This window comes from Desmodus rotundus, chromosome 12, assembly GCF_022682495.2.
Source record: "Desmodus rotundus isolate HL8 chromosome 12, HLdesRot8A.1, whole genome shotgun sequence".
Classification (NCBI taxonomy): domain Eukaryota; kingdom Metazoa; phylum Chordata; class Mammalia; order Chiroptera; family Phyllostomidae; genus Desmodus; species Desmodus rotundus.
The window spans coordinates 2,573,952-2,597,078 of NC_071398.1; the positions used below are offsets into that span (position 1 = coordinate 2,573,952).

The 23,127-nt window shown below is 58.3% G+C and overlaps 1 protein-coding gene across 1 annotated transcript in view; it reads right to left on the reverse strand.

Annotated features, from left to right (window-relative positions):
• Positions 1 to 375: 375 nt before the first annotated feature.
• Positions 376 to 23,127, reverse strand: part of ABCC11 (ATP binding cassette subfamily C member 11) — a 43,921-nt gene continuing 21,169 nt past the window's right edge. Inside the window, exons 12-30 of the mRNA XM_024551504.3 lie at positions 22,405 to 22,476; positions 21,289 to 21,413; positions 19,825 to 19,897; positions 18,736 to 18,939; positions 17,464 to 17,598; positions 17,285 to 17,381; positions 16,889 to 16,978; positions 15,127 to 15,230; positions 13,952 to 14,149; positions 13,081 to 13,307; positions 12,819 to 12,956; positions 11,377 to 11,563; positions 7,648 to 7,737; positions 6,164 to 6,353; positions 4,426 to 4,585; positions 2,596 to 2,674; positions 1,919 to 2,032; positions 645 to 809; positions 376 to 525 (exon numbers count right to left, since the gene is read on the reverse strand). Of these exons, the coding sequence (XP_024407272.2) occupies positions 376 to 525; positions 645 to 809; positions 1,919 to 2,032; positions 2,596 to 2,674; positions 4,426 to 4,585; positions 6,164 to 6,353; positions 7,648 to 7,737; positions 11,377 to 11,563; positions 12,819 to 12,956; positions 13,081 to 13,307; positions 13,952 to 14,149; positions 15,127 to 15,230; positions 16,889 to 16,978; positions 17,285 to 17,381; positions 17,464 to 17,598; positions 18,736 to 18,939; positions 19,825 to 19,897; positions 21,289 to 21,413; positions 22,405 to 22,476 (2,598 nt within the window). The remainder of the gene's footprint in view (positions 526 to 644; positions 810 to 1,918; positions 2,033 to 2,595; positions 2,675 to 4,425; positions 4,586 to 6,163; positions 6,354 to 7,647; positions 7,738 to 11,376; positions 11,564 to 12,818; positions 12,957 to 13,080; positions 13,308 to 13,951; positions 14,150 to 15,126; positions 15,231 to 16,888; positions 16,979 to 17,284; positions 17,382 to 17,463; positions 17,599 to 18,735; positions 18,940 to 19,824; positions 19,898 to 21,288; positions 21,414 to 22,404; positions 22,477 to 23,127) is intronic.

The following is a 23,127-nucleotide window of genomic DNA, read 5'->3' on the forward strand; positions in this document are numbered from 1 at the left end:
ATACCTGAGCCAATCAAGCTCCCTTTCCCGGAAGTCAGTTTAAGGAAGTTTCTGCTCCTGGCAACTGAAGGAATATTAGCGCAAGTAGAAAGCAGGACAGAGAATGAGACTTTTCTTTACAGAGTCAATACATCATTCGCAACACTCTTCACACAGATCAGGAAAGTATAATAAGCTTTTACATTATGATGAAATTACTCAACACATCAGTTAAAAAGAGACACAAGATCATTTGACCCCACGGTCTCAAAGGGTGCTGGGGTTCTCAGCATCCCCAAACCTCCCTCGGTCTCCTTTTGCGTCCGCTCCCCAGCACCCCTCGGGCCCATGAGCCCGGCTTTCAGAAGGGGTCTGTGCTGCCCCTGCACCTGACGGTCACAGAATGCAGGCCTCACCCGGGCGGTGACGAGCTCGGCCCTCAGTCCCCGAGTCTCCTTTGCTCTGCGACCTGGCCATTGCCAGTAAGGCTGCGAACATGGACCCGGGCTGCCTCTGCAGGACCTCAGGACTGTCGAACTCTACAACCTGGAGGGTGGAGAAAGGAAGGGACAGCGGCCGGGCTGAGCTCAGACTGGAAGGATCAAAGGCCTCCCGGGTGCTGGCATGCACGCCCGTCCTCCCCCAGCCCAGGTGGCTGCCCTGACCTTCCCGTTGTCCATGACCAGGATGCGGTCACAGTAGAGGACAGTGGTGATGCGGTGGGCGATGACCAGCACTGTGCAGCCCTGGAAGGCTTCACGGATCGTGTGCTGGACCAGGGCATCGGTCTCCAGGTCGATAGAGGCTGTGGCTTCATCGATGATGAGGATCTGGCAGACACAGACAGGGGTTGAAGGCGGCCTTGGGCCCCAAACCTGGGTCTGGCCCTGGGTCAGCCCCTAATGCACCAAGACCCTTAGCTGCACGTTGAGAGCTTGGGACTGCATTTGAAATCCAGTGCGAGCTCTTGTTACTGGTTCCATTTTAAAGACACTATTAGGTTGCCACCAAGAGCTAACTATTTTCTAGTGACCAGAGAGTTAAAACCTTTTTCTAAATTTACTGATTAGAGAAAGGGAGGGAGGGAGAGAGAGAAACATTGATCTGTAGTTCCACTTATTCATGCACTCATTGGTTGATTCCTGTATGTGCCCTGACCGGGGGATGGAACCCTCAACCTTCACATTTTGGAATGATGCTCTAGCCAACTGACCACCCGGCCATGGTGAAAACTAAACTCTTGAAAATGCCCCAGTAGCCCTTCTGGTTTTACAAACCGCCTTCCTGTTTGCTGAACAAACATAGAGCCACGTTCTGCACGGGGCAGGAGAGGGGCTCCTCGGACCACCGTCCTTTTTACTACAGCTTTTTTGCACTTGTTTCTTTAACTCCCTGCATCAGGGAGCTGTAACAAGCATGGAGTGTGATTCCACGAATGTGACAGTTCACGATGAGACCCTTCTTAAGAAGAGGGCTTCATGAGTAGGTCAGAGGGCACACGGACACGACAAAATCGTGAGCGCATGTGCACATAGGCGAGTGTGTGTGTGCTGCTTTGCTTGGGAGAGAAAGCTTGCTGCTAACGAGCCCAGGGGGTCAACGACCTGTAATTACCGGTGAAATTACTTAGAAAACTTCAAAAAACACCACCAGATGAAATTTTCCAAACCTGTATAATGTTGCCCTGGAAGGGCAGAGCTCTCGGTCCCGGTTGTAATAAGGACAAGGGAGTACCCGGCTCCCGAGTTTTAAAAGAATGTGCAGTGAGCCGCTTTTAAATCAGTCAGCTCCTGACCTCTGAGCTTTGTGGTTCTGGGGCCCGCACCTGGGCTCGGGTGTGGGACATCGGGGTTGAGGATGCAGGTGCGAGCCCTGCCTGTCCCGCCTCACCACCCCCGGCAGCGAAGGGAGACATCCCCTGGCGCTGCCCTGGCCTCACCTTGGAGTTGCACAGCAGGGCTCGGGTGATGCAGAGCAGCTGCCTCTCCCCCACGGAGAAGTTCCTGCCGTTCTCCAGGACCTCGGCCTGCAGCCTTTGGGGCAGCTTTACGATCTGTCACGTCGGGGCAGGCAAGAGTAGGTCATGCAGCCCTGTGCGCGCTGTGCGGTGAGACCTAGGCCGAACCCCGTAAGGCTCCTGTCTCGTTCTGTCCCTCTCCTCCACTCTCTCTCTGCCCTCCCCGTCGGCTGTCTCCTTCCTTGCCTGCGCCCACCCGTCCGTGTCTGGTCTCAGCTCCAGTCCTTAAAGAGACCCTGCCTGGGGGGCTGCTACCCCCACCCCCATGGAAGTGCCGGTGGTCTCGCTGGGCCCCTTCCAGCCCCGACCACCATCGGAAAGGATCTCCGTGGTCGCAAGCCGGTTGCCTTTACCTCCCACCGAATGCAGAGGCCTGGAGGATAAAGACTCCACTCGCCTCTCCTCTGCTGTGTCCCTGAGCCCAGCATGTACCCGGTGCACTGTTCGTGTCTGAGCGCCATCAGCCCATCCCAAGGAATCTCAGGTCATGCCATCTGGGTGAGACGGCCCCGCCCATGGCCCAGTGTGGCTCCCTCGGGAGCACCGTGCGGGACGAGCCCTGTGGGAGACGCCAGCTCAGGCCTGGTCGGGCTACTGACCGTCTTGCTCAGGGACGTCTTCTCCAAAGCACCCCAGATCTGCTCGTCCGTGTAGTTGTTGAAGGGGTCCAGGTTTAACCTGCGCAGGAGAGGAAGAGAAGTGTTTGTTGACCATCTGGGCCACCAAGCAGTGTGTCCTAGACACAGCGAATGACCAAGGACTGTTAGAACGGACACCGGGTGTACAGAAGCCCATGGGCCTACCATGTGTGGGCATGTCTTATGCCGGTTGGTACCTATTCCTTCTGCAGGCAGCACCCCGGGTTTCGTCTGGGGCCACCTGTCTCCCAGCCCCCAAACCCATGAGGTCCAGGTGGGGCTCTCTCTCCAACCCCAGGGGTGGATGGAGCAAGGGACTTGGGTAGAAGCAGATCAGATGCGGCGAGCCCCCAGCCACAGCGGTCAGTCGGGGGTGGCAGGTCAGCACGCAGAGTGTGTCTCGGGACTTTTAAGACATTCGCTGGGAAGAAACTCTTTCTCCAACTGAGAAGGAGAGGCTATGACCATCCTGCCCCAGGAGGGGCACATGGAGCCCCCCAGAGCCCTCACTGGGCCTCGAGAATGGAGCTAGAGCAGGGCTGTGGGGGGGCCCTGGCCCTGGAATGAGCCCCAGCCTTCCCCAGGTCATGAGGCAAAAGAGGACTTTTTAGCTTAAGCCATTTGCGGTGTGTGTGTGCATGAAAATAAGCATAACATGTTCATCACTTTAACCATTTCTAAGTATACAACCAGTGGCATCAAATGTATTCACAATGTCGTGTAACCATCCCTAAAACTCATCAGCTGCAATGAAATTTCTTCCGTCCAACCATCTCCCTCCCCGCCCCAGCCCCTCTGAGCGTTGGTTCTACTTTATGTCGTTGTGAATTTGCCTGTTCCAGGTACCTCGTTTAAGTGGAAATACATAATGTTTGTCCTCTCTGCCTGGCTTATTCCTTGAAGCACAATGTTTCCAAGGCCCAGCCGTGCTGTAGCATATACAGCTTTGTACACGTACGGATATATAGCACATATATGATACTTTGTTCCTATATCTGACCGAGCAGTTACATCTGGTATTATAATGTATCAGGTCTTATGTCTCCGCAACATCCCCATCCCCCCGACTGCTCTGTGATGCTGGGGGGTGGGGGCAGGGATTGTTCATGTCCCCAGTCCCTAGCCAATGTCTGGACTCGACAAAGCCTCAGAAAAGGCAAGCCAATGGGTGGGTGAATGAATGAATGAATCAATCAGTCAATCAATTCTCTTGCCTCTGAGAATGCCCCTCAACTAGCCCCAAATCCCGAGGCCTCGGGCTTCATGTAGCGCCTCAGTCCCCCTGGGTCACCAGGCCTTGGTGGCCCTACACAGCCAACAAGCATGACGGTCAAGCAGGAGCTCTCGATGACTGAAGTGGGGTCCCTGAGCTGCCTTTGGGGGGCTAGAGCCTGGGAGTGCCTCTTCTGCGTGCTCACGGAGCGGCCGCCCGGGCCACTTCTCACTCCCCCCCCCCGCCCCCCCCCCCCCCCCCCGCATAGAGTGTGTGCCTCGGGAAGGACCCCTTGCTAATTCCAGCCTCAGCTGTCCCCAGCCGGTGGAAACAAGAAACTAAACCACCCCAGACAGGGAGGCGTCTGGCCACCACTGCACATGTGCTGAACAGTGAACTGAAATCGGACACGAAAACTACACCTTGCTCTGGTTTGGATGGGACAGGTCCCCAAGAGGCCTTGTGTTTATCAGGGTCTCCTTCGATCTTCAAGGACAGCTCAGTGAGGGGGACCTGCCTGGCAGCCCAGCCCTGACACCCGGTCCTCGCCCTAGGCTGGCCTCTGGCCCAGCCCTCACCTGACAGTTCCTGAGAACAGGACTGGATCTTGAGGGATGATGGACAGCTTGGACCGCAGGTCCTGCAGGCTGACGCTGCTGATGTCGACACCGTCGATGAGAATCCGGCCCGCGGCAGGCTCCGCCAGCCGGAAGAGCGCCACCCCCAGGGAGGACTTCCCTGTCGGGGGAGAAACAGGCGGCACGCTGGTTTCCTGAGTCTGCACAGGGACCCCGACTTGCACACCAGACCTGCTCCCCACCGTGGCCCAAGCTTGGTCAGCACAGGTGCTGAGAGGACAGAAGAGGGCTGGACCTCCGCTGCAGGCGGCCTCCAAACGAGCAGCTTCCTTAGAGCTGAGATTGGGGGGCACCGCGGACTCGGTGTATTAAATCCAGCCACGTATGTGTTTTGTTTTACACATGCAGCGTTCCTGGTATTTTTAAAATTCTCTGCCAGCATTTCAAACAGCCAAAGGTCCTGCACATAAAATTGAGATCGCATGCTTCTAGCCCCACGTCCCCGGGGCGACCGGCAGCCGGGGCTGCTTTCCTGAGAGACCCCTGTTCTCCAGCTCAGCATGCAGCCCTCCCCACCCCACCCCGACAGCAGCCCCAGCCCCGTTCCACTCATCCATGTCACTTGTCAGGCCCTAACACACTTGAGTGGTCAACCTCTGCTCAAAAAGACAAGGTCAATGCTTGTTCTCATTCACCTTGGCGTTCCTATCGCTGCACCTGCTGATGCTCAGTTAATGCCTACGGGGCGAGCACGATCCTCTGGCCCAGGGCCAATTGAGAGCTTCATTTGACTCCTGGGAGGAGTCAATCTTCCCAGGCCCATCGCCTGCAGGTACACTACAGAGTCCAGACTGAAGCCCTTCACTAGCAGTGGTGTGAGCCCTGCAGGGGCCTAAGGAGGAACAGCCATGAAGATCGTGCTCAACCCTGGGGGGCTTCCTGGAGGAGGCAGCTCCAAGGTGCACAAAGGTAGGGCAAGAACCAAGTCTGAGCAATGTCTTTGAACAAGTGGAGATCAGGAGGGAGTGACCTTGGACCAGATCTCCCAAACGTGCTGGGAGGGAAGGAAAGAAGTCAGAAAGGAGAGGGGAGGAGACCGATAAAGGTCCAGGAAGGGAGGGTGGGGGCAGAGGGAAGGAAAAGAAGACCCAGATTTCACTCCTCGGCCTGCTCGACCCCTGCCTGAAGCGCTCCTCCCCTACACCCTGGTCTTCCTATCCCAGCTCCAATGCTGGCCTCAGGGCCCAGGCCACCGTGGCTTCAGGACCAGCAACCCATCACTCGGCTGGACCCCATCCCTCCCATTTCCTCCAGGCACTCACTTCACCTGTCAGTATCCCGCTTGCTTCCCTGCCCGACCACTTGTTCAACACCCGTCTCCTGCGCTGCGGCCCCCCGAGTTCAACACCCGTCTCCTGCGCTGCGGCCCCCCGAGTTCAACACCCGTCTCCTGCGCTGCGGCCCCCCGAGTTCAACACCCGTCTCCTGTGCTGTGGCCCCCCGAGCTCAACACCCGTCTCCTGTGCTGTGGCCCCCCGAGCTCAACACCCGTCTCCTGCACTGTGGTCCCCTGACAGCGGGGGCTTGGGGCTCTATTTGCCAGTGTCCAGGGCAGGGCCCAGCACAGAGTGAGGGTCAGCAAACACCTGCGGGGTCTCTGAGCCAACCCATGCCCCAAAACAGGTCCGACACCCCAAGGCCAAAGTTGGAGATGGGGTGTGCAGGACGTGCAGCTCACCGGAGCCCGTCCTGCCCACGATGCCCACCACTTCCTGGCTGCGAATCCTCAGGCTGACCCCTTTGAGGACCACGGGCGTGTTGTCCCGGTACTTCATCTGATAGTCCTGGAAGGTGATTTCCCCGTGCTGTGGCCACCCGTGGGGGCAGCTTGCGCCTTCCTCATGTAAAGAGGCCTCGGGGACACACATCTGAAGAAGAAGGAAAGTTTTCGAAGGAGGGAAAAGAAATCAACAGTTACCACCTACCTCTGCCCACCCACTGCCGACCCACGGGCTCCAGCCCCCGGCGGGGTGGTCACAGAAACAGCCCACGAGGAACTTCTCTGCCCCCACTCCCCTGAAAGGCACGGAGTTTTATCCCCAAAGAGGGAGAAACCCCATAGCCAGCCCCCTCGTTACTGACAGAGAGAACTTTTTCTAATTTGTTGTCAGGTCCGAAAGAAATAGGATCCAGGGTAATAGTGACAAGGGCAGCGGAGAAACAGCCCCCAGCAGGGCGCCGTGGGCAGCTCAGAGCCCCGGGCAGACACTGCCTCCCTGGGTCTAGTCCCGAGAGGCGGGTGCGCATTTTCCCCTGTGTCTCCCGGGCAAGGAAACAGAGGCTCAGACCATACCAACAGCGAGCTTGAGGTCACACAGCTGGGGAGTGGACAGGCAAGGACTCTGGCCCAGGGCTGCCGGCTCCAAGGCCACAAGCCCAGTTGGGGGGAAAGGATGATGGAGGAGAAGCTGGGCACAGGCTGCAAGTGACGGGTCGCCCCCCTCAGCACAGTGCCACCACAGCCCGCTGCAGGGTCTGGAGTCCCAGCTGTGCAGTTCACCACTTCCTCTCATGGGACGGGGCAGGGGCCTGGCGTCGGAGGGCTCTGCCAGCCCCTGGCCGCGCGGTCTTCGGCCAGATGCTCAGCACGGCCAAGCCCTGGCTCCCTCTTCTGGATAATGGTACGAGTTCAGTCGACCTTATACAAGGGTTTTCTGGTTTTGCTGACTGAGGCTTCCCTACCGGCCAGGCTGTGCTCGGTGCTTCAGATGCCGCACCGTTTAACCCGTGCACTAACCCAACGACGGAGCGACTGGCATTTCTCCCGTTTCAGAGACGGGGAACAGAGGGGCTGCCGCAGTTGCCCCCAGCTGCACAGCTGATGCAAGTGGCTCCGAAACCTGTGTGCTTCACTACTATGACATAAATAGAACAGTAGCAATACTATTATTATTATCGTCGCTGTTAGACTTGGGCAAAACTCTCGTTTCTGAAAAGGGGAGATCATTCCTTCTGTACCCAAGAATGCTGGCGCATGGACAGATTGGTCAGAGTGAGCCAGTGAGTATGGAAGGGCTTCAGAGAGGAAGCTCTTCTGGGAAGATGGGGAGGAAGTTCCTCGAGCCCTGGCGGCCTCCTGGCAAAGTCTCAGGGCCCTGGGGACTTGCAGGGACCAACAGAAGCCGCGCCCCGGGCTCGTGCCAGACCCAGACCTGCGCCTACCTTCATGTACTGCAGCATCCTCTCCGCCGCCATGAAGTGCGCCTCTGTCTCCGAGCCCATGCGGCCCATGGCCTGGAAGCTGGACGCCAGCTGGAAGGAAGGAGACTTGTTGGACTGCGTGGCTGCTGGAGGTGTGCCCAGGCTCTCTAGGTTCCTGGGACCCGGTCACCGCCATGCCCCCAAGAGTGGCTCAGGTGCTCCCCAGTGGAGGTGCAGCTGTGGTGGGCAGTTCTGAATGAGAATCCCAGGGACACCGTGTCCTGGTCTGCGCCACCTCAGTGCCCAGAGGCCCAGAAAGAGCAGAGTGCAGGCTCTGGGGGGTGACCCTCACCGAATGGGGACAGGAGACAGGGGACAAGGCCCCCCATTCTCTCAGCCTTCAAGGACAACCCAGAGAGCATCCTACACACTGCTCAGGAGATCTCAGTCAGTCCTGTGCTGGTGACCCAGGCCTGCGACTTCGGTGACACACCCTCGTGATGCAGCTCCTCCTTCCCTGCCACCCAAGGCCTGTCTTCCAGAAGCATCACCCGAACAATCTGCCCGCACCCATGGCCTTGGTGTCAGGCTCTGCCTTCAGGGGAGCCCAGGCTAGGAGTCCTGGGGGCTCCCGGGACCTGGCAGTGCCACAGACGAGGAAACGGAGGACCAGAAAGAGGACAGATGGAGCCCCCACAGTGTCCCTGGGAGCCGGAGGTGGAGCTGGGAGGGGCCCCGCCTCCACACTCCAGACGTGGGCAGTCTGGCAGTGCAGAGTGCTGGGAAATCCCTTCCCAGCGCGGTGGGTCACCAAACCCCAAGGTCAGGCCCCCTGCCCCTGAGTGCCACCGACACAAGCCCGCCCACCAGGAGCACCCCGTCCGATGGGCAGAAAAGACAGGTCGACAGAGAACGGCAACCCAGAGGGGTGCTCTCCACGATGCAGTCAACACGGAGAGCCATCGGGGCCACGGGACGGTCACCCAGGCGGGGGTCACAGGGAGGGCTCCCGGAGCAGCTGGCACTAGAGGTGCACTTTTAAGGAGAGGGGCAGTTAGCAGGTGAAAAGTGGGCAGAGACAGGTGTTGCAAATAGAGAGCAAAGTGCTGCAGGTCATCCAGTAGCAGGACTTGCCCAGGGTCCGGGGTGGGGAGGGAGAGCTGTCTGTACGAGAGAGAAGGAGGACCCCGTCGGGGCATGGCACTAGGTTGGGAAAGGAGGTCAAGGGCGGGCTGGGGGACTGTGTTTCCTCCAATCAGCAGATCAGACATGCTGCCCCCCTAACCAATAGCTGATCCCTTCTTTCTTCTGCTATGTTCAGGTAGGCGGCAGCCGGGTGCCCCAGGGGGGGCCTGGCTACTTCAAACCAGTCATGATAACCCCACTGCTCGAGTGCCCATAAAGCCTGAGGAAGAGTCAGATAGGAGCATTCTGCAAAACTGCTCCTTGCTCTTAAAAAGGGACCTGTGAACAAAGCTATCTCCTCCTCTCCAGCCTTGGACAGATGTTGGATGAGGATGTGCAGCTTGGGGCTGCGGCAGCCGTTTTGTGGACTTGAATAGACAATCCTGCGGACAAAGGCAGGCTGTGGATGCCAGAATAGCATGGAGACAAAACAACCACGGGCTCCTGCTAAGCCACTAAATTAACCGACAGAGCACAGCCCTGCCTCAGCCTTCCGGCCACATCAGGTAAGTCCCCAGACTGCCGCGGCCACTTTGATTTGGTTCTGTGGCTTCATTTGGCAACCAGAAGCTTCTCCATTATTTACTGAGAAGCCTCTTAGGGCTGCAGAGCAACGCGGTGTGGGGTTCCTGCTTCCCAAAGAGCGACCGTGGCTTCCTGGAGCTGCACACAGCAGTCAGTGAGGCACCCCTGTGGTCAGAGGAGAGCATGCATGTTGGGGTCACAGAGCCAGATTTGAGGGGCCTGGATGGCAGGGCAGAGCTCAGAAGGAGGCAGGGGGTCTCTGGGGGCCCTGAAACAGGCGGTGACTTCAGGACCACTGAAACTGGAGATCGCTCTAGGGAGGGGGCAGGAGATGGGTGGGGAGGGTTTTGCGGGCGGGGCAGGTGGGCAGGCAGGGAGATTCCCCAGGACACGGATGGGGCAGGGCAGCCAACCTCGAGGAGAAAGGACACGCCCGGGGCTGTTATGCAGCCAGGCCAGGCCTGTAGGCAGAGTCCCTCACTGGTTCCTGTGGGACAGAGCCAGGAGTTCCTGGGAGCAGGCGCCCTCTGGGACAGGTGAGCCTCTGCTCACGCTCCCCTGCACCGGCATGGGACAACCTTTCCTCTGAACCTGTCCCTCCGCACAGCCAGGGGCAGTTTCTGGACTTAATGACTCTTAAGTCCCCTAGGGCCCCATGTGGCACCTCTGCCCTGCATCCTGGAAGGCTTGGGAGCAACTGTGCTCCAGGGTGTGCGTGTGCCCATGTGTCAGAGACCAGGAGAGAGACCGACAAGCCCGTGACCAGCTGCGGGACCCTGAGCTCTCAAAGCGGGCCCCCTCTCCGTAAGTCGGGGAGGGCATAGGTCTTCCGGGCGTTTCTCATGCTGTGACCCTCTCGCTTACGCATGCTCCGCACCAGGCTGGGATGTGTTACCTCCCTTCCGCTGATGAGAAGCCCTAGGCACGAGGATAACGGGCTTCCCCAAAGTCACACTGCAAATGGGGGCAAAGCCCAGGGCAATGCCGCACGTCCCAAACCGCACGCTCTTAACCACTTCGCTGTGTCCCTTAGCACGTGATGAGAACACTGTGGAGCAGAGTCCAGCGAGTGCCCAGCCAGGCGCCGGCTGAGGTGCAGCTCCCAGTAAATCCCACGGTGGTCACGCTGTGGGCATCGTACAGCCTCCCGCATGGCCCATGCGCCAGGGAGGGGCCTGCGCACGCAGGCAGGGATGGTGTGCGTGTGTGTGTGTGTGTGTGCAGATGTATGCCTGCTGCAGAGCCTCACCCAGAAGCAAGACAGAGCCCTTAGCTCACCCAAAAGAAGGCGCCAGCTTTGGGCACTCAGTTCGAAAGCTAGCTCAAGAGGAAGCCGCACAGCACAGGGGAGAGTTAATGAACTCCCCTGGCAGCAGGGAGCGGGGCAGGCTGGGGGAGGTGGGATCAGGCAGCCTGGACTGGAAGAGGTGGCTGCTGAGCCGGCCTTGGGGCTCACAGTCCTTCAAGGACAGACAGCCCTTCTGCAGGAATCTATAGACGTGAACCACGACCACCAGTCCCCTCTCACACCCAGAGCCCCGGGAGGTAGGCAGACCACCACATCAGACCCCCTGCCCCCAGGCAACCTGGCTTTAAAATTAGATCCCAGACCCCGCCCGGCCAGGACCTGACTCCAAGCCGAGCTAGCCTGTGAGCTTTGGGACCCCTCCCCGTGTCAACTCCCCAGGTGACTCAGACAAGTTTGCTGCCTGGAACAGGGCATGAACGGTGACGGGAACAGAACCAGCCAGGCAACCGAAGGGGTCAGCGTTCTCGCCCTGGCTCTGCTTCTAACACTCTGTCCATTCGAACGACTCCTTTCCCTCTCTGGGCCTCAGTTTCCCCATCTGCACAATAGAGGTTGGCCTCCCCTTCGATGCCGATATTCTATGATTCCATGTGATATCTTTAAATGGACTTCCCAGTGCAGAGGTGACGGGGAAGCAGAGCAACAGGTGCAGGAGCCCATAAGGTCACAAGTGGCCCGAGGTGTGATCACAGTCCCGTGCCTGCAGGCCACAGACTGAGCCCCGCCCTCACCTGCAGGATGAGGTTGATGACCATGGCTTTATAGGAATAGGGAGCAGAGGAAACGCCGAAAGCCACGAACAGGGCCACGGCCAAGGTCATCAGGTTGATCGTGAGCTCCAGCCTCAACACCAACCATCGCGTGGCAGATAGAAACATCAGCAGGTAGTTATTCTGTGCATCAGTCAGCCTTTTGAACCTGAGAAAGAAAGGACCACCTGAAATACACGCGTTTGTCTGCCCCGAGGTTTCCCCAGGGCAGACACTGGCTGCTTACCTGCCCCCAGCATCCAGCTCCCTGCCCCCACCCAGACAACCTGACCTTTCTCTGGGGGAGTCCTCCCTACTCCTTTCTCAGGCCACAGAGTTGACCTGACCCCAGATCTAGAGTAGGCTCTGGGCCCATGTAGGCCTGTCCACACATGCTTGTCCCAGCCTTGGTGACAGGTTCAAGGATGGGTAAGTGACCCTCGTTGGGCCAGGGAAAGGGAATAGTGAGTGCTGGGATTTGTGAGTGGGGGGAGGCCTGATTCTGCCCTATCCATCTCCGAGCGGGGCTGTGTGTGCCTGGTCCAGCGAGTGTCCCCGGTGGGTGCTGAGCACCGCATGGGGTCTCAGGGCTGACTGCACGCAGGCAACGCTCCAAGGGTCCGTCAGCCGTGTTGTCTGCACCACCCTCGAGGGCTCTCGCCACAATCCACCCGATATTCCAGGTGACTGGGCTCACGCCATCTCCCGTGCCCACATCTCAGCAGGCTCTGGAGCTGGCTCAGACACCACCTCCTCCTGAGAGCCTTCCCTGATATCCCCAGCAGGCCGCCTCGCTCCCCCCCCCCCCCCGAACTCATCTGGTATTTCACCTGCTCCTCTCTCTGCTGTCTGTCATAGTCAGCCCTGGGTTATTACAAAGATATGCACTAGTTTGCGCCTCCTCTCTTCCTCTGATTGTGAGCTTCCTGTCGGTCAGGGCAGACCACATGGGACCGGTCTTTGCAAATAGCTAAGCTCAGAGGGCACGATGAGCCCCCAGCAACAACCGCTGGATTTTTGTTTGTTTGTTTCAACCAACATTGAGAGGGCAAATCGGCGCATGTGAATAGTAAAGGAAATTCTGTTCCTTAGAAAGCTCTTGCTCCTTCCTCTTCTAAGAAAATTAGGCACCTGTTTGGAAGTGAAAGGGAAAACCAGGAAAGCAGTGCTTCCCAGAGACTTGTCCCTGTAACGCTACGCATAGGGGCGTCCACACCCCCTTGGGGGTCAGGGTCACAGACATTTTCTGCGCCGCTGTGCTTTTCGTTCCTCTCTGTGCCGTCTTAACAGGGGGCTCTGGGGGCACAGAGGATAAACGGAGTAAAACAAGCTTTTCCCTGATCCACCTGCAGATGGCGCTGTTCCCGGGGCTGTCCGGCACCCCGCCACCGGCAGCCCCCACGCCCTGCGGCAGAAGGACTCACTCGCTGATGAAGTCTTCGGTCTTCCCGTAGATGTGGATGGAGCTCAGGCCCTGCAGCGAGGTGAGGATGTGGGAGAATAAAGGGGAGCGGCTATAGTTCTCCAGCCTCTTGAACACGTTGATGGCCCTCTTGAACTTCCTGCGTCGAGAGGGACAGGGAGTGGCCTGGGCCGTCCTCCTCTGGGATCACCCAGGTCTGGGTGGGTTCCCACCTCAAACCCCAAGTCGCAAGGCCCGTTCCCAAGCGAGGGAAAGACCCTCACGTGTAACCAGTGAGGCACGCCGCCATCAGAACGACGCCTGTCAGCAGGATGAAGGGGGACAGTGCGCTGGCCACCATCAGGTTGAGGGTCACCGCCAGGAGCAGGACTAGGAACTCTTCTGCCACGATGGGCAAAAGCTGGTCCAGCTGGTCCAAGTCCCCCACAAAGCAGTTCAGGAGCCGGCCTGTGGGTGTCGTGTCAAAGAAGCTCAAGGGACTGCCGAACACCTGTGGGGAGCAGAGTGCCGGGTCATGAGCTGGGCTGCAGGCCTCGCTGGGACACCGGACTGCTGGAGCCCTGCCTCCAGCAGGGGGCGCTTCAGCCCACCCACTCAGACCTGCCAGCATCCCGCCTAGTGCCTCTAGTGCCTGGGTGTCCCCTTGCACCCATGTGACGCTCTGGGAAAGGCAAAACTAGGGAGACATTCAACAGATCAGTGGCTGCCAGGGGTGGGGGGCGGGGGAGGAAGGAGCAGGTGGGCCCCCGGCGGGGGGGGGTGGGTTCAGGGCAGAGAAAATAGTGTGCATGATACTAAGTGGCGGATCCACATCGGCATACATTCCTCAAAACCCTAGACTCACAGCGCCGCGGGCGAACCTTAACGTGAACGGTGGGCCTCCGTTAAAAATACAGTAATAATAGACCCATGCTGGCCCCTCCGCTGTGACAGGCGTCCCACCCCGCTGCAAGAGGTTAATAAAAGGGGGGGGGGGGGCGTTGGTGAGGGAGCATGTGAGAACTCTCTGTCCCTTCCACTCAGTTTCTCTGAAACCAAAAACTGCTCAAAAAGTGAAATCTGGTCATTAAAAAAATGAAGAAAGAAAGAAAAAGATAGGGCAAGGTCAAGTCCAGCCTGTGGCCAGGCCCTTACCCTGTGGAAGAGCTTGTTGTGCAAAGCCGTGGACGCCTTCCGCGTGACCTTGGTGAACGCCACTGAGGAGCAGCACCCCACACAGGTTAGGACCAGGGCGCTGAGGCCAAACACCAGTTGGTAAAAGGACAGGTGAGGGTTGTCCAGGATGTCACCTGGGTCTGCGGTGGTCCCGTTGGTCTCTCGGCTGCTGTTGGTCTTCAGGAGAGAACAGGGGACGTGGTGTGATAATGCACGTTGCTGGTCTTAGTCCCGGGCCCTGGCACAGAGGTCCTACAGCCCTTGTCATTTCCCACACGAGGCAGAGCTATGAGTTTCCTGTGTTCCAGAACTTGGCCTCTGACTCTGGTTCCTGCTCCAGGAGCTTCTGAGCCCCTTGGAGTCTCCGGAGCAGTAAGAGAGACTTCGTAGCTGATGGGCCAGCAGGTGGCTAGGGCCCTGCCTGGCTTCAGGGTGGAGCTGGTCTCCGGGAGACGAAGCCATCGGTAAAAACCTGGACCCTCCAGCCCCACACCATCCTCATGCCAGTGGGGGAGGGTCTGGCGATGTCATCGACTGCCTATACAACACAGGCAAACTGGAGCGTGGATTCCTGCCGTTTAAGGTGTGTCTGTAGGAGGACCCCAGCCCCCCAACTAAAACGCCTGTCTGAGAAAGCTCAGGGGCTGCCCCAAGAATTTCCTGGTGGTTGCAGCCAGCACCTCGCACACTCCCCTGAGCTGCCTCTCTCCGCTCACTAAAAAGGGCTCAGGACGGCGAGTCCACGTCTCGTGTGAGTCGGAAGCATCTCTCTTCAGGACCTGAGAGGGGCTCCCTAGGAATGTAACCTTTCCACGAACAGGGCCCCTGCCTCCCGGTCTCTGGGGGAGGGTAGGCTCCAGCCAGCTGCCACGGACCAAGACCTCCCCTGGAGGTGTCACTTTTCTGACTCCACAGCGAGCTGCCTGTGGACAGAAACCTCTTAGTTTTGTCCCCAAAAGTCTGCACGGGTAACGGCTCATTCAGTGCACACCGGTGAGAGCCAGGATGGAGCAGCCCCAGACACCTCCTCCCAGAGGCCCTCCCTGTAGTTCCCCACGTCATCTCGGCACTGGCAGCTGCGGGCGGCTCGTGGGGCCCCCAGATTGTGCACACTGGTCCTCAGAGAAGCCACCCACTCCCACCGCGGCACTCACCCCTGAGCCCTGCTCCATCCAGTAGCTCAGCCACCAGAAGTTGAAGGCCATGAGGGAGATGAACATCACTATGAGGAGGAAAACCACGACACAGACGGTGTACCCTGCAGAGGAGGGGGTGGTGACGCGGGTACTCTGGGACAGCGCACGGCAACTGCGGAGGACACAGCTGCTTGTCCGCCCCAGGCCCTTGGGTCTCCCTGACCCCCTCCCATGCACCTTGAACACCTCGAAGGGCCAGAAACAGCTGGCCTCTGAGGTCAGACAGCCCCGGGTTCAAGTCCTGGCTCTGTTTCTTACAAACGGTGTGATCCCGGGCAAGGTACCAAATGTCAGTGACACGCCACTTCCTCAGCTGTGAAATGGCGACAGCAGTCACGGCAGCCTCCTGGGCCGCTCTGACGAGGACACGGGATGACCTGGGTCCAGCCCCCAGCCCCGTGTCCGGCCCATGAGCAGCATCCTGGAGAAGTCAGCTCCCCCTTATGCAGGGGCTGGGGCTCAATTTTCAAAATAACACCACCAGCCCCCCTTTCTGTGGTGCTCGCTCTTGTGTGTGACGTGGCAGACGTGCCAGACCTGGTCCCACACACATGGGCCATTTCTGCGTTAGGGACTCCTCCCCCTGTCCCCCCAGTCACTGAGTCTCCAAGGGCGGATCCACCTCTCACAGAGTTCCAAAGTCAGGGAAGAGTAAAAAGTTGTCACGGAGTCAGACTTGCTCTCAGAAATTTCTTAAATTACTCGGAGAATGCAGAACCATGCTCAGTTTGGAGGGTTATAACAGTGTGCCGCGGAACGCACATGGATTGGACAGGTCGCACACCGTCCCAGGGCTCTGAAACTTCTCTTCGCCACTGTCCTTCAGAAATGCAATTTAGTGCCATCGCAATAAAAGCTGCACCCATGTCCCAGCATGCAACAGTGCTGGTGGGTTCCATCCTGTTCCATCTCTTCATGCCGCTAAGGATTTAGCTCAGTGGGTTTCGCAGCCGTGCAGCTTGGAAAACACCGAAATGCGGAGAACTGTATTCAACTGTGTGTTCTCAGACCCTGTGTCTGGGTGCTTTGGAGTTGGGGCCCCGGTCCTGGAGAGGCCACCCTTCCCGGGGTCAGCCCGTGCCTGCAGCTGCCAAATGACTCCCGCGGGCCCATCCACAGCCTCCACACCCCGTGGTCTCATTCATCACCATGCCAGTGTTCCCCCTGCCCTTCACCGCCCCAGAGCCAGCTACCTGACCCTGAAGGGTCACCCCGAGAGCCCATAGCCTCCTGAAACCATTCAGCCCATCTGATCCTAAGCTTACTCAGTGTATCTACCCTGCCTCTGCCCACTGTTTCCCGTGAAAACCCCAATAAGGGCTGTGGGCCATGCGCTCCCTTCTTAGCCCCCGGCCTCCTGATCAACGGAGGTGCCTCCCCACGCGGCCCCACGTGGCCCGGCACGCCTGCTGTTTCTAGGGACCTGTGAGTACGCACCTCTCCCTTCGTGACGGTCACTTCTATGTCTGTGTGTCTGATCCCACCCGCACAAACCAAATCCCAGGTCCATGGTAACACAAGCACACACGGAAGCACCTTCCAGCACTGACCGTGAGGGTGGAGCTGCCAGACCTGAGGGTGGCAGGGACTGTGCGAGGACCGCCATGCATGGCACAACTCCTCTGTGCCTCTGGACCACACGCGACCTCACACATTCTGACCTGACCTGGCCTCGGGTCAGAGAGCCTGGGCTGGGCCGGGGGCAGCTGACAGACCATACCTCCAGCTGCCTGGATGTAGTCGTGGTAGACACGCCATGTCAGGGAGCCTTCTTCTATCTTCTCCTTCGTGGTGAGCTGACTCTCCAGCCCTGGGGCGGGGGCGGAGGGGGGGACAAGAAGGAACCGGTGTGCCTCACAGGCTCCGTCCTGCCGCACGAGGGGCCCCTGCAAAGCCTTCTGCTCCTGGCTCCCCCCTTTCCCAGCTCCCTCACCTTCCAGCTGCTGTGTGTCACCCCACCTGGCCCTAAGTGGCAGATTTTCCACGGAAGACTCCGGACTCTGGGATCCCTGACCGTGAGGGACGTGGCCCAGCCTGGGGCTGAGAGGAAATGGCAGGGCCTCTGGGGGACCCAGGCAGACACAGGGACGTTCTGGCCTGTCCCCAGCCTCCTTACCAGCACTGTCACTCTGAGGCTTTTCCTGGCTGGTGGCCTGGGCAGGACCTTGCACCTGATGCTCTGCGGCTGTCTTTGCTGTGTCCTGAAACGCGTCCTGGGCAGAAGGCAGGGCCGTGAGCGTTGGGGTGTTCCTGCCCATGGGGAGTGCGGGCGGGGGGCCGGGGGGTGCAAGTCACCTGTGTGTCTTCCCCGTGCATCTTCTGGATGAGGTGGGCGTATTGCCCCTTCTTCTGGACTAACTCATGATGAACCCCTTTTTCAGAGATTTTACCATCTTTCATCAAAATGATCTGGTCACAGAACTTTAAATACTGAAGAATCAGAAAGAATAAGGTTTTCAGGGAGTATACGGAGATGTTCAACCTCGCTATTCAGAAGGAAAACGTACATTCACCTCCTGATAAAATATCAGGACGTCCTGTTGGACAACCCAAGTAATGGTGGTGACTGGAGGGAAGGGGGGCACTCCTAAAATGTCGGGGGGTGGGGCAGGTTGTAGACCCGTGCAATGCCATTGGGAAGCAAGTTGACCGCATCTAGTAAAACGAAAGGTTTCCGAAGAATTACGAACCAGCAGTCAAACTGTTAAAACTCTGTCATAAAAAAAGCTCTCAAAAGTGCACAGAGACACACGGAGACCGGCACACATCGGAGCATTTTTTTTTTGTAAAAGTGAAAAATCGGGGGGGCAAACCCTAGATGCCCACCGTAGAGAAATACATTCTGGTGGTATGTTTGGGTACTGGAATACTTTACCAGGGAGAGTCAAGTTACCCGTGTCAACAGGGAAGATCTCGGAAGTGTGATGCTGAGTGAAAAGGCGAAGTAACCCAGGACGCAGAGAGTAAAATACCAACGAGATGAGTATTTAAAAATGTGGGAAAGGAGACGGGACTTTATCGGGTGTAAAGACCCACATACATGTTATAAAGGTGTGAAGACACGCCCAGAAGCCGTGAACAGCAAAGCCAGGAGAGATGGGAGGAGCCGGAACACCACCTGGGAGGGCTCATGTCTGATGAGGTCCCCGGGAGCCAGACCAGTGCGATTGCTTTGTAAAGCTTTTTTATATGTCTTAAATATTCTATCCCCCCCAAATCTAAGGCCCAAATACAAGACGAAGAGGGAGAAATACCAACAATGTGTTGAGGCCAAAACCAAGTATGAAAATATCGCGCAGAAAAGACCTGTGAGAGGCAGCCCCGGGCTCAGCGTTGCATCTGACCCAAGAACCGGAGACCTGGGGAATTCTCCTCTGAGGGACGTTTTTTCTTCACAGGCGCTGGCCCACCCAGACGTTTGGTTTTGGTTTTTACCAGCCTATCTTCTTCACATGGAAAGCCAAGGAAGTCCAAGTTCTTTACAACACCCCCTGAATTTTGGGGTGCAGTCCGAACTGAAGCTGCTGTGTAAGTGGTTACTAAGTCACAGCCTGGAAGGGCAGTCACCTGCAGCTGGTGGGTCACCAGGAGGACCGTCTTGCCCCGGAGCGTCTTCTTAATGCACTCCTCAAAGATGTGCCGCCCCACGTGGGCGTCCACGGCCGACAGGGGGTCGTCCAGCAGGTAGATGTCATGGTTGGAGTAGACGGCGCGGGCCAGGCTGACCCTCTGCCTCTGCCCCCCGGAGAGGTTGAGGCCCCGCTCCCCGATCTGCAGACAGGGGCCAAAGGCACAGTGTTTAGTGGGTGAGCACAGCCAGGCAAGCTCAAACCCCCACCTCGAGTACTCCTAGGCACCTAATGATTTGGCATCCCTGGCATTTAGAATATAGTTCCAAAGTTTGCATAGTGGCCAATGTCCTCCCATGGAAGACGCGGCCCATGTGTGCAGTGAAACACCACTCAGCCATAGGCACGGGTGAAGTCCTGCCATTTGCAACAACACGGACGGGGCTGGAGCGTGCCGTGCTAGGTGAGGCAAGTGGACAGAAAAGGACAGAGACACACGGTTTCACTCGTAGGTGGGGTACTGAACAGAAAGCCAGAAGCAAATGCACAGAAGAACAAATTCCTCGACGGGATGAGCCGACACCGTGGCGGCTCTCAGAGGGAGAAGGGGCGGGGGTGTCTGAGCCCCCCTGGAGCCCTCCAGGCGCTAGAGCAGCGCTGTGCACAGGGCGAGCGGGCACAGGCCGCGCTGTGGTCAGGTAGTAAAACCAAGACAGCAGCACTGCTTCTGTCTTACCAGGGCGTTCCGTGGAGCGAAGGTGGCTGTGGGTGGGAAAGATGGTGAATTCTCCGGAAAATGCAAGTCAGAACCCAAATCACTCCTCTGGGTCCATGGCTGATGTCCACCCCCCCCCCCCCCCCGGTGAGGGGAGTGGTGGCCAGCGAGGGGCAAGCAGGTGGGGGGCCAAGGGGGCAGGTGGGAGGTTTCTTATCTTCTCACTTTTCCCTCCTTGATGGGGAAGCTCTGCAGTGGCAGCTCGGGCTGCTCTGGGAAGAAGATGGGGTCCCCCCTCTCTTTACCCAGGGGGGCGGCTGGGGGACCCCAGAACATCACCACAGAACTGAGGGATGCTCACCTCCCACTCACCTCTGTCATGTCTCCAAAGGGCAGCCTGTCCAGGTCGTGGTTCAGGGAACAGGAGTGGATCACCTTCAGGTACCTGCCGAGTCGGGGAGCAGAGGGGACCGGGCGAGGGACCCGTCTTTATCCTGCGCTACTAAGAGGGTCGGATTTGGTCCTCTGTGGGCTGGCTAACCACGGGAGGCTCTTCATTTCCTCCCGTCTTTCTTTGCTCTTAACCTGACATGGGTGCTTCGTGAATATTTGAACAGAACAAAAAGAAGAGACAGCGGGAACACGTCTCTCTCGTGCCTTTGACCTTCAGGGGCTCCCCTTAGAGGCCGCCACCCTTGCACTTTCTAACGTATTTACTGAGAAACAGCCTCTCCCTCTCTCTGTGTGCAGCGTACACGGGCTTACGTCACTCTAATGCCGCACATGGCCGCCCGTAAACATTTAAGCAGTGCCCCAGGGGGACTCTTGGGTTCTTTCTGGTCTTTTGCCACTGGACTCTCTTGCACACAGGTCTTGGTGCACAAGGGTGAAACCATCTGCCCATTAAACACCCAGCATTGCCGAGCCTGCTCTGATTTTGCCGAGATGTTTCCAAACGGGCCCGTGTGGTACCCATCTGAGGAGACCGGGCACCAGAGGCCAGGACAGGAGGACAGTCCCAGCCAGAGACCGCAGCCCCGCAGAGAGAAACCTGAGAGACAGGAAGGAGGTGGAGCCGTCCAGGGTGGGTGACCACTGAGATGGGAGGGGGCTGAGGAGGAGGCGGCTGGCTGGCTGGGGGGGCGTAGTTCTGGAATCTCATCACACCGTATCGGGCAGCTTGGGGGTTGGGCAAGAAGGGGGGTCACCAGTTGGTATTGGGCCTGGCGTTGAGGAGGCCACCGGACATCCGGCCGCAGCTGGCCGGTGCAAACATCTGCGTGTCTATGCCCTCGGGGCTGTTCCCGTGGGGGCGGAGGCAGATTGCAAAACCAAGCCAAGAGTCCACGGAGTCCTGTGCCCCACACACGGCCAGAGGCCAGTGGTAGCATTTGGACTCATGACTGAACCCGGCAGGTCCGCTCAGCACCCAGGGCGGAGAGGCCCCCGGGCCATGGATCCAAAGGCGATCCCTCCACATTCACAACCTCACCCCCCTAGGGACTAACCTGGAGACCTAGAGGTCAGGAACGAATCGGTACAAAGCTTCAAACAAACCGTTTGCACCGGGAGGGTTATTTCGGCCCCAATAATAATGTAGTTAAACATGTAATTTCGGAAAGCGACTGGGTTCAGTCCCGGTCATTCCAAACCCCACCAGCTGTGTGCCTTTGTGACGATTAGTTAACCTCTTGGGGCCTCGGTGGCTCCCCTGGAAAATGGATGCAATGAGAACCCGTCGTTCGTGGTCAGGAGGAGCTCGGGCAGGGCCTGCCGGTGGGCGCACAGCAGGTCTTAGCCTCAAAGTACCTCCCACATCCCTCCCCAGAGGCTCACCAGGCTTCCTCGAACTTGCTTCCCATGAGGATGTTGTCCCTGATGCTGCCCGGGATGATCCAGGCCTGCTGGGGCACATAGGCCAGGCCCCCGCACACCCCCACCGTGCCCTCCAGCAGGTGCATCTGCGGGACAGGGAGCCCAGCCTCAGGACAGGCAGGCCCTCTGGACCCTGGGGCCCGCCTGCGTAAGTAGGGCTTTGAATGACACCGTCCTGCCTGCCTGTGAGGGAGGGCCTGGCCCCGAAGACACGGAGCTGAGCCAGGCCGGATCCAGTGGCGGCTGAACACCCCAGGCTTTCTTTCTCCTTACGTCCCAGCCCCTTTGTTTGGAGACCCTCTGGGGCCAACCCCTGGACACCCGGGGGGCTGTTGGTAGCGTGATGATGTCATGGAGGTGAGATGGGAAACGGCCCTTGTGGTTTGGACTTCAGGAGGACGTGGCTGGTGGGACAGCGTCATCGTCTCTGTCCTTAAAAGAAGTTCCATGAAATACGTTTCTGCACAGATGGGGCGAGTGCTACCAGCTGGTGCGTCTAGGCACTGGGCATGCGGTCCTTCACCGCCGTGGCTCCGCCCGACTTGCCGTGTGCTCCATTTAAAGACGCACGTTAAAAAGGTAGAGACCACAGCCTGCCCCCCATCACCCCAGCCCAGGCCCAGCACCCTGTGTTGCTTTCTCTCTCTCATCCTGGGCTCCCTGCTCCTGCTCTGGAAGAACAAATCTTTAAAGTGACATCTTTCTGTTTTCCTTTCTTGGCATGAAAGCGGCTGGCTCCTGGGAAGAGGAAACACACCCCCGGCCACGTAGGAAGGTGGCCTTGAAGGGAAGCCGCCAGGAAATGCGCTGTGATGAGAAGCAAAGCTCCGACCACCTCCGGGCAGGGGACCTGGCTTGCAGCCCTGGCCCCACGCCTTCCCTGCCCTGTGACCTTGGGCAGGGCACCTCTCCGACTCCTCTTCCTCTCGGGGTGCACACCATCATTTGCAATTTGTCAAGGCTGGTTTGGTTGGCTCAGACCCCTCTGAGGAAGGAAGCGATGGAGCCACTCACTGGGGGAACCTGGGAGGCCCTGGTCTGCCTGAGGGTGGACATGCACGGTCAGGGGTCACTCACCTCCCCAAGGATGGCTGACAACAGGCTGCTCTTGCCGCTCCCTGTGTTGCCACAGACCCCTAACATGGTCCCCTGCAAAGCCAAGGAGGACAGACAGGTGTTGGGACAGCACAACCGTCCCACTCGCCCGGGGTGGGTCTGCTGTTTGAGCACAGTGACAAAGAGAAAACAGAATAACTGCCCCCCCCCAAGCTGCTCAGACAAGCAGACCTCAGGAGATGTGTGGTCAGTGTACGAGGTGGCCCCGGGGGAGTGGCACATAGGAACTGAGGGATTGGTGTCCTGTTAGCGGGGAGCCCACCATCCGGTCCAGCCTGCATTCTCCTCTACGGCTCTGGGCAAGTCACTGAGCCCTTCTGCTCCTTCGTTTCTCCATCTGTGAAGTGGGGCCGCAAAGCCAGCCTCACCGAATTCATGCCTCCATCCACTCACTCACTCACGCATTCCCCCTTCCATCACACAGTCGCTGAAGTGTCCTCTGGATACCAAGCAGTGAAGAAGTGGCTCTCCCAGAGCGGACACTCCAGTGGGGAGAGGAAAACCATGCCATACAGGAGCAAGCGAACAAGCCGTAGCAGGCGGAGAGAAGTGCAGACGGCAGAGGAAACTGGCTACTGCTTCAGAGTCGGGGGTCAAAGCCATTGTAGGTGGGTTGGCTAAGGGAGGGCCTCTCACAGCACGTGCCATTGCCGCTGAGACCCACGTGACAAGGAGGAGCCAGAC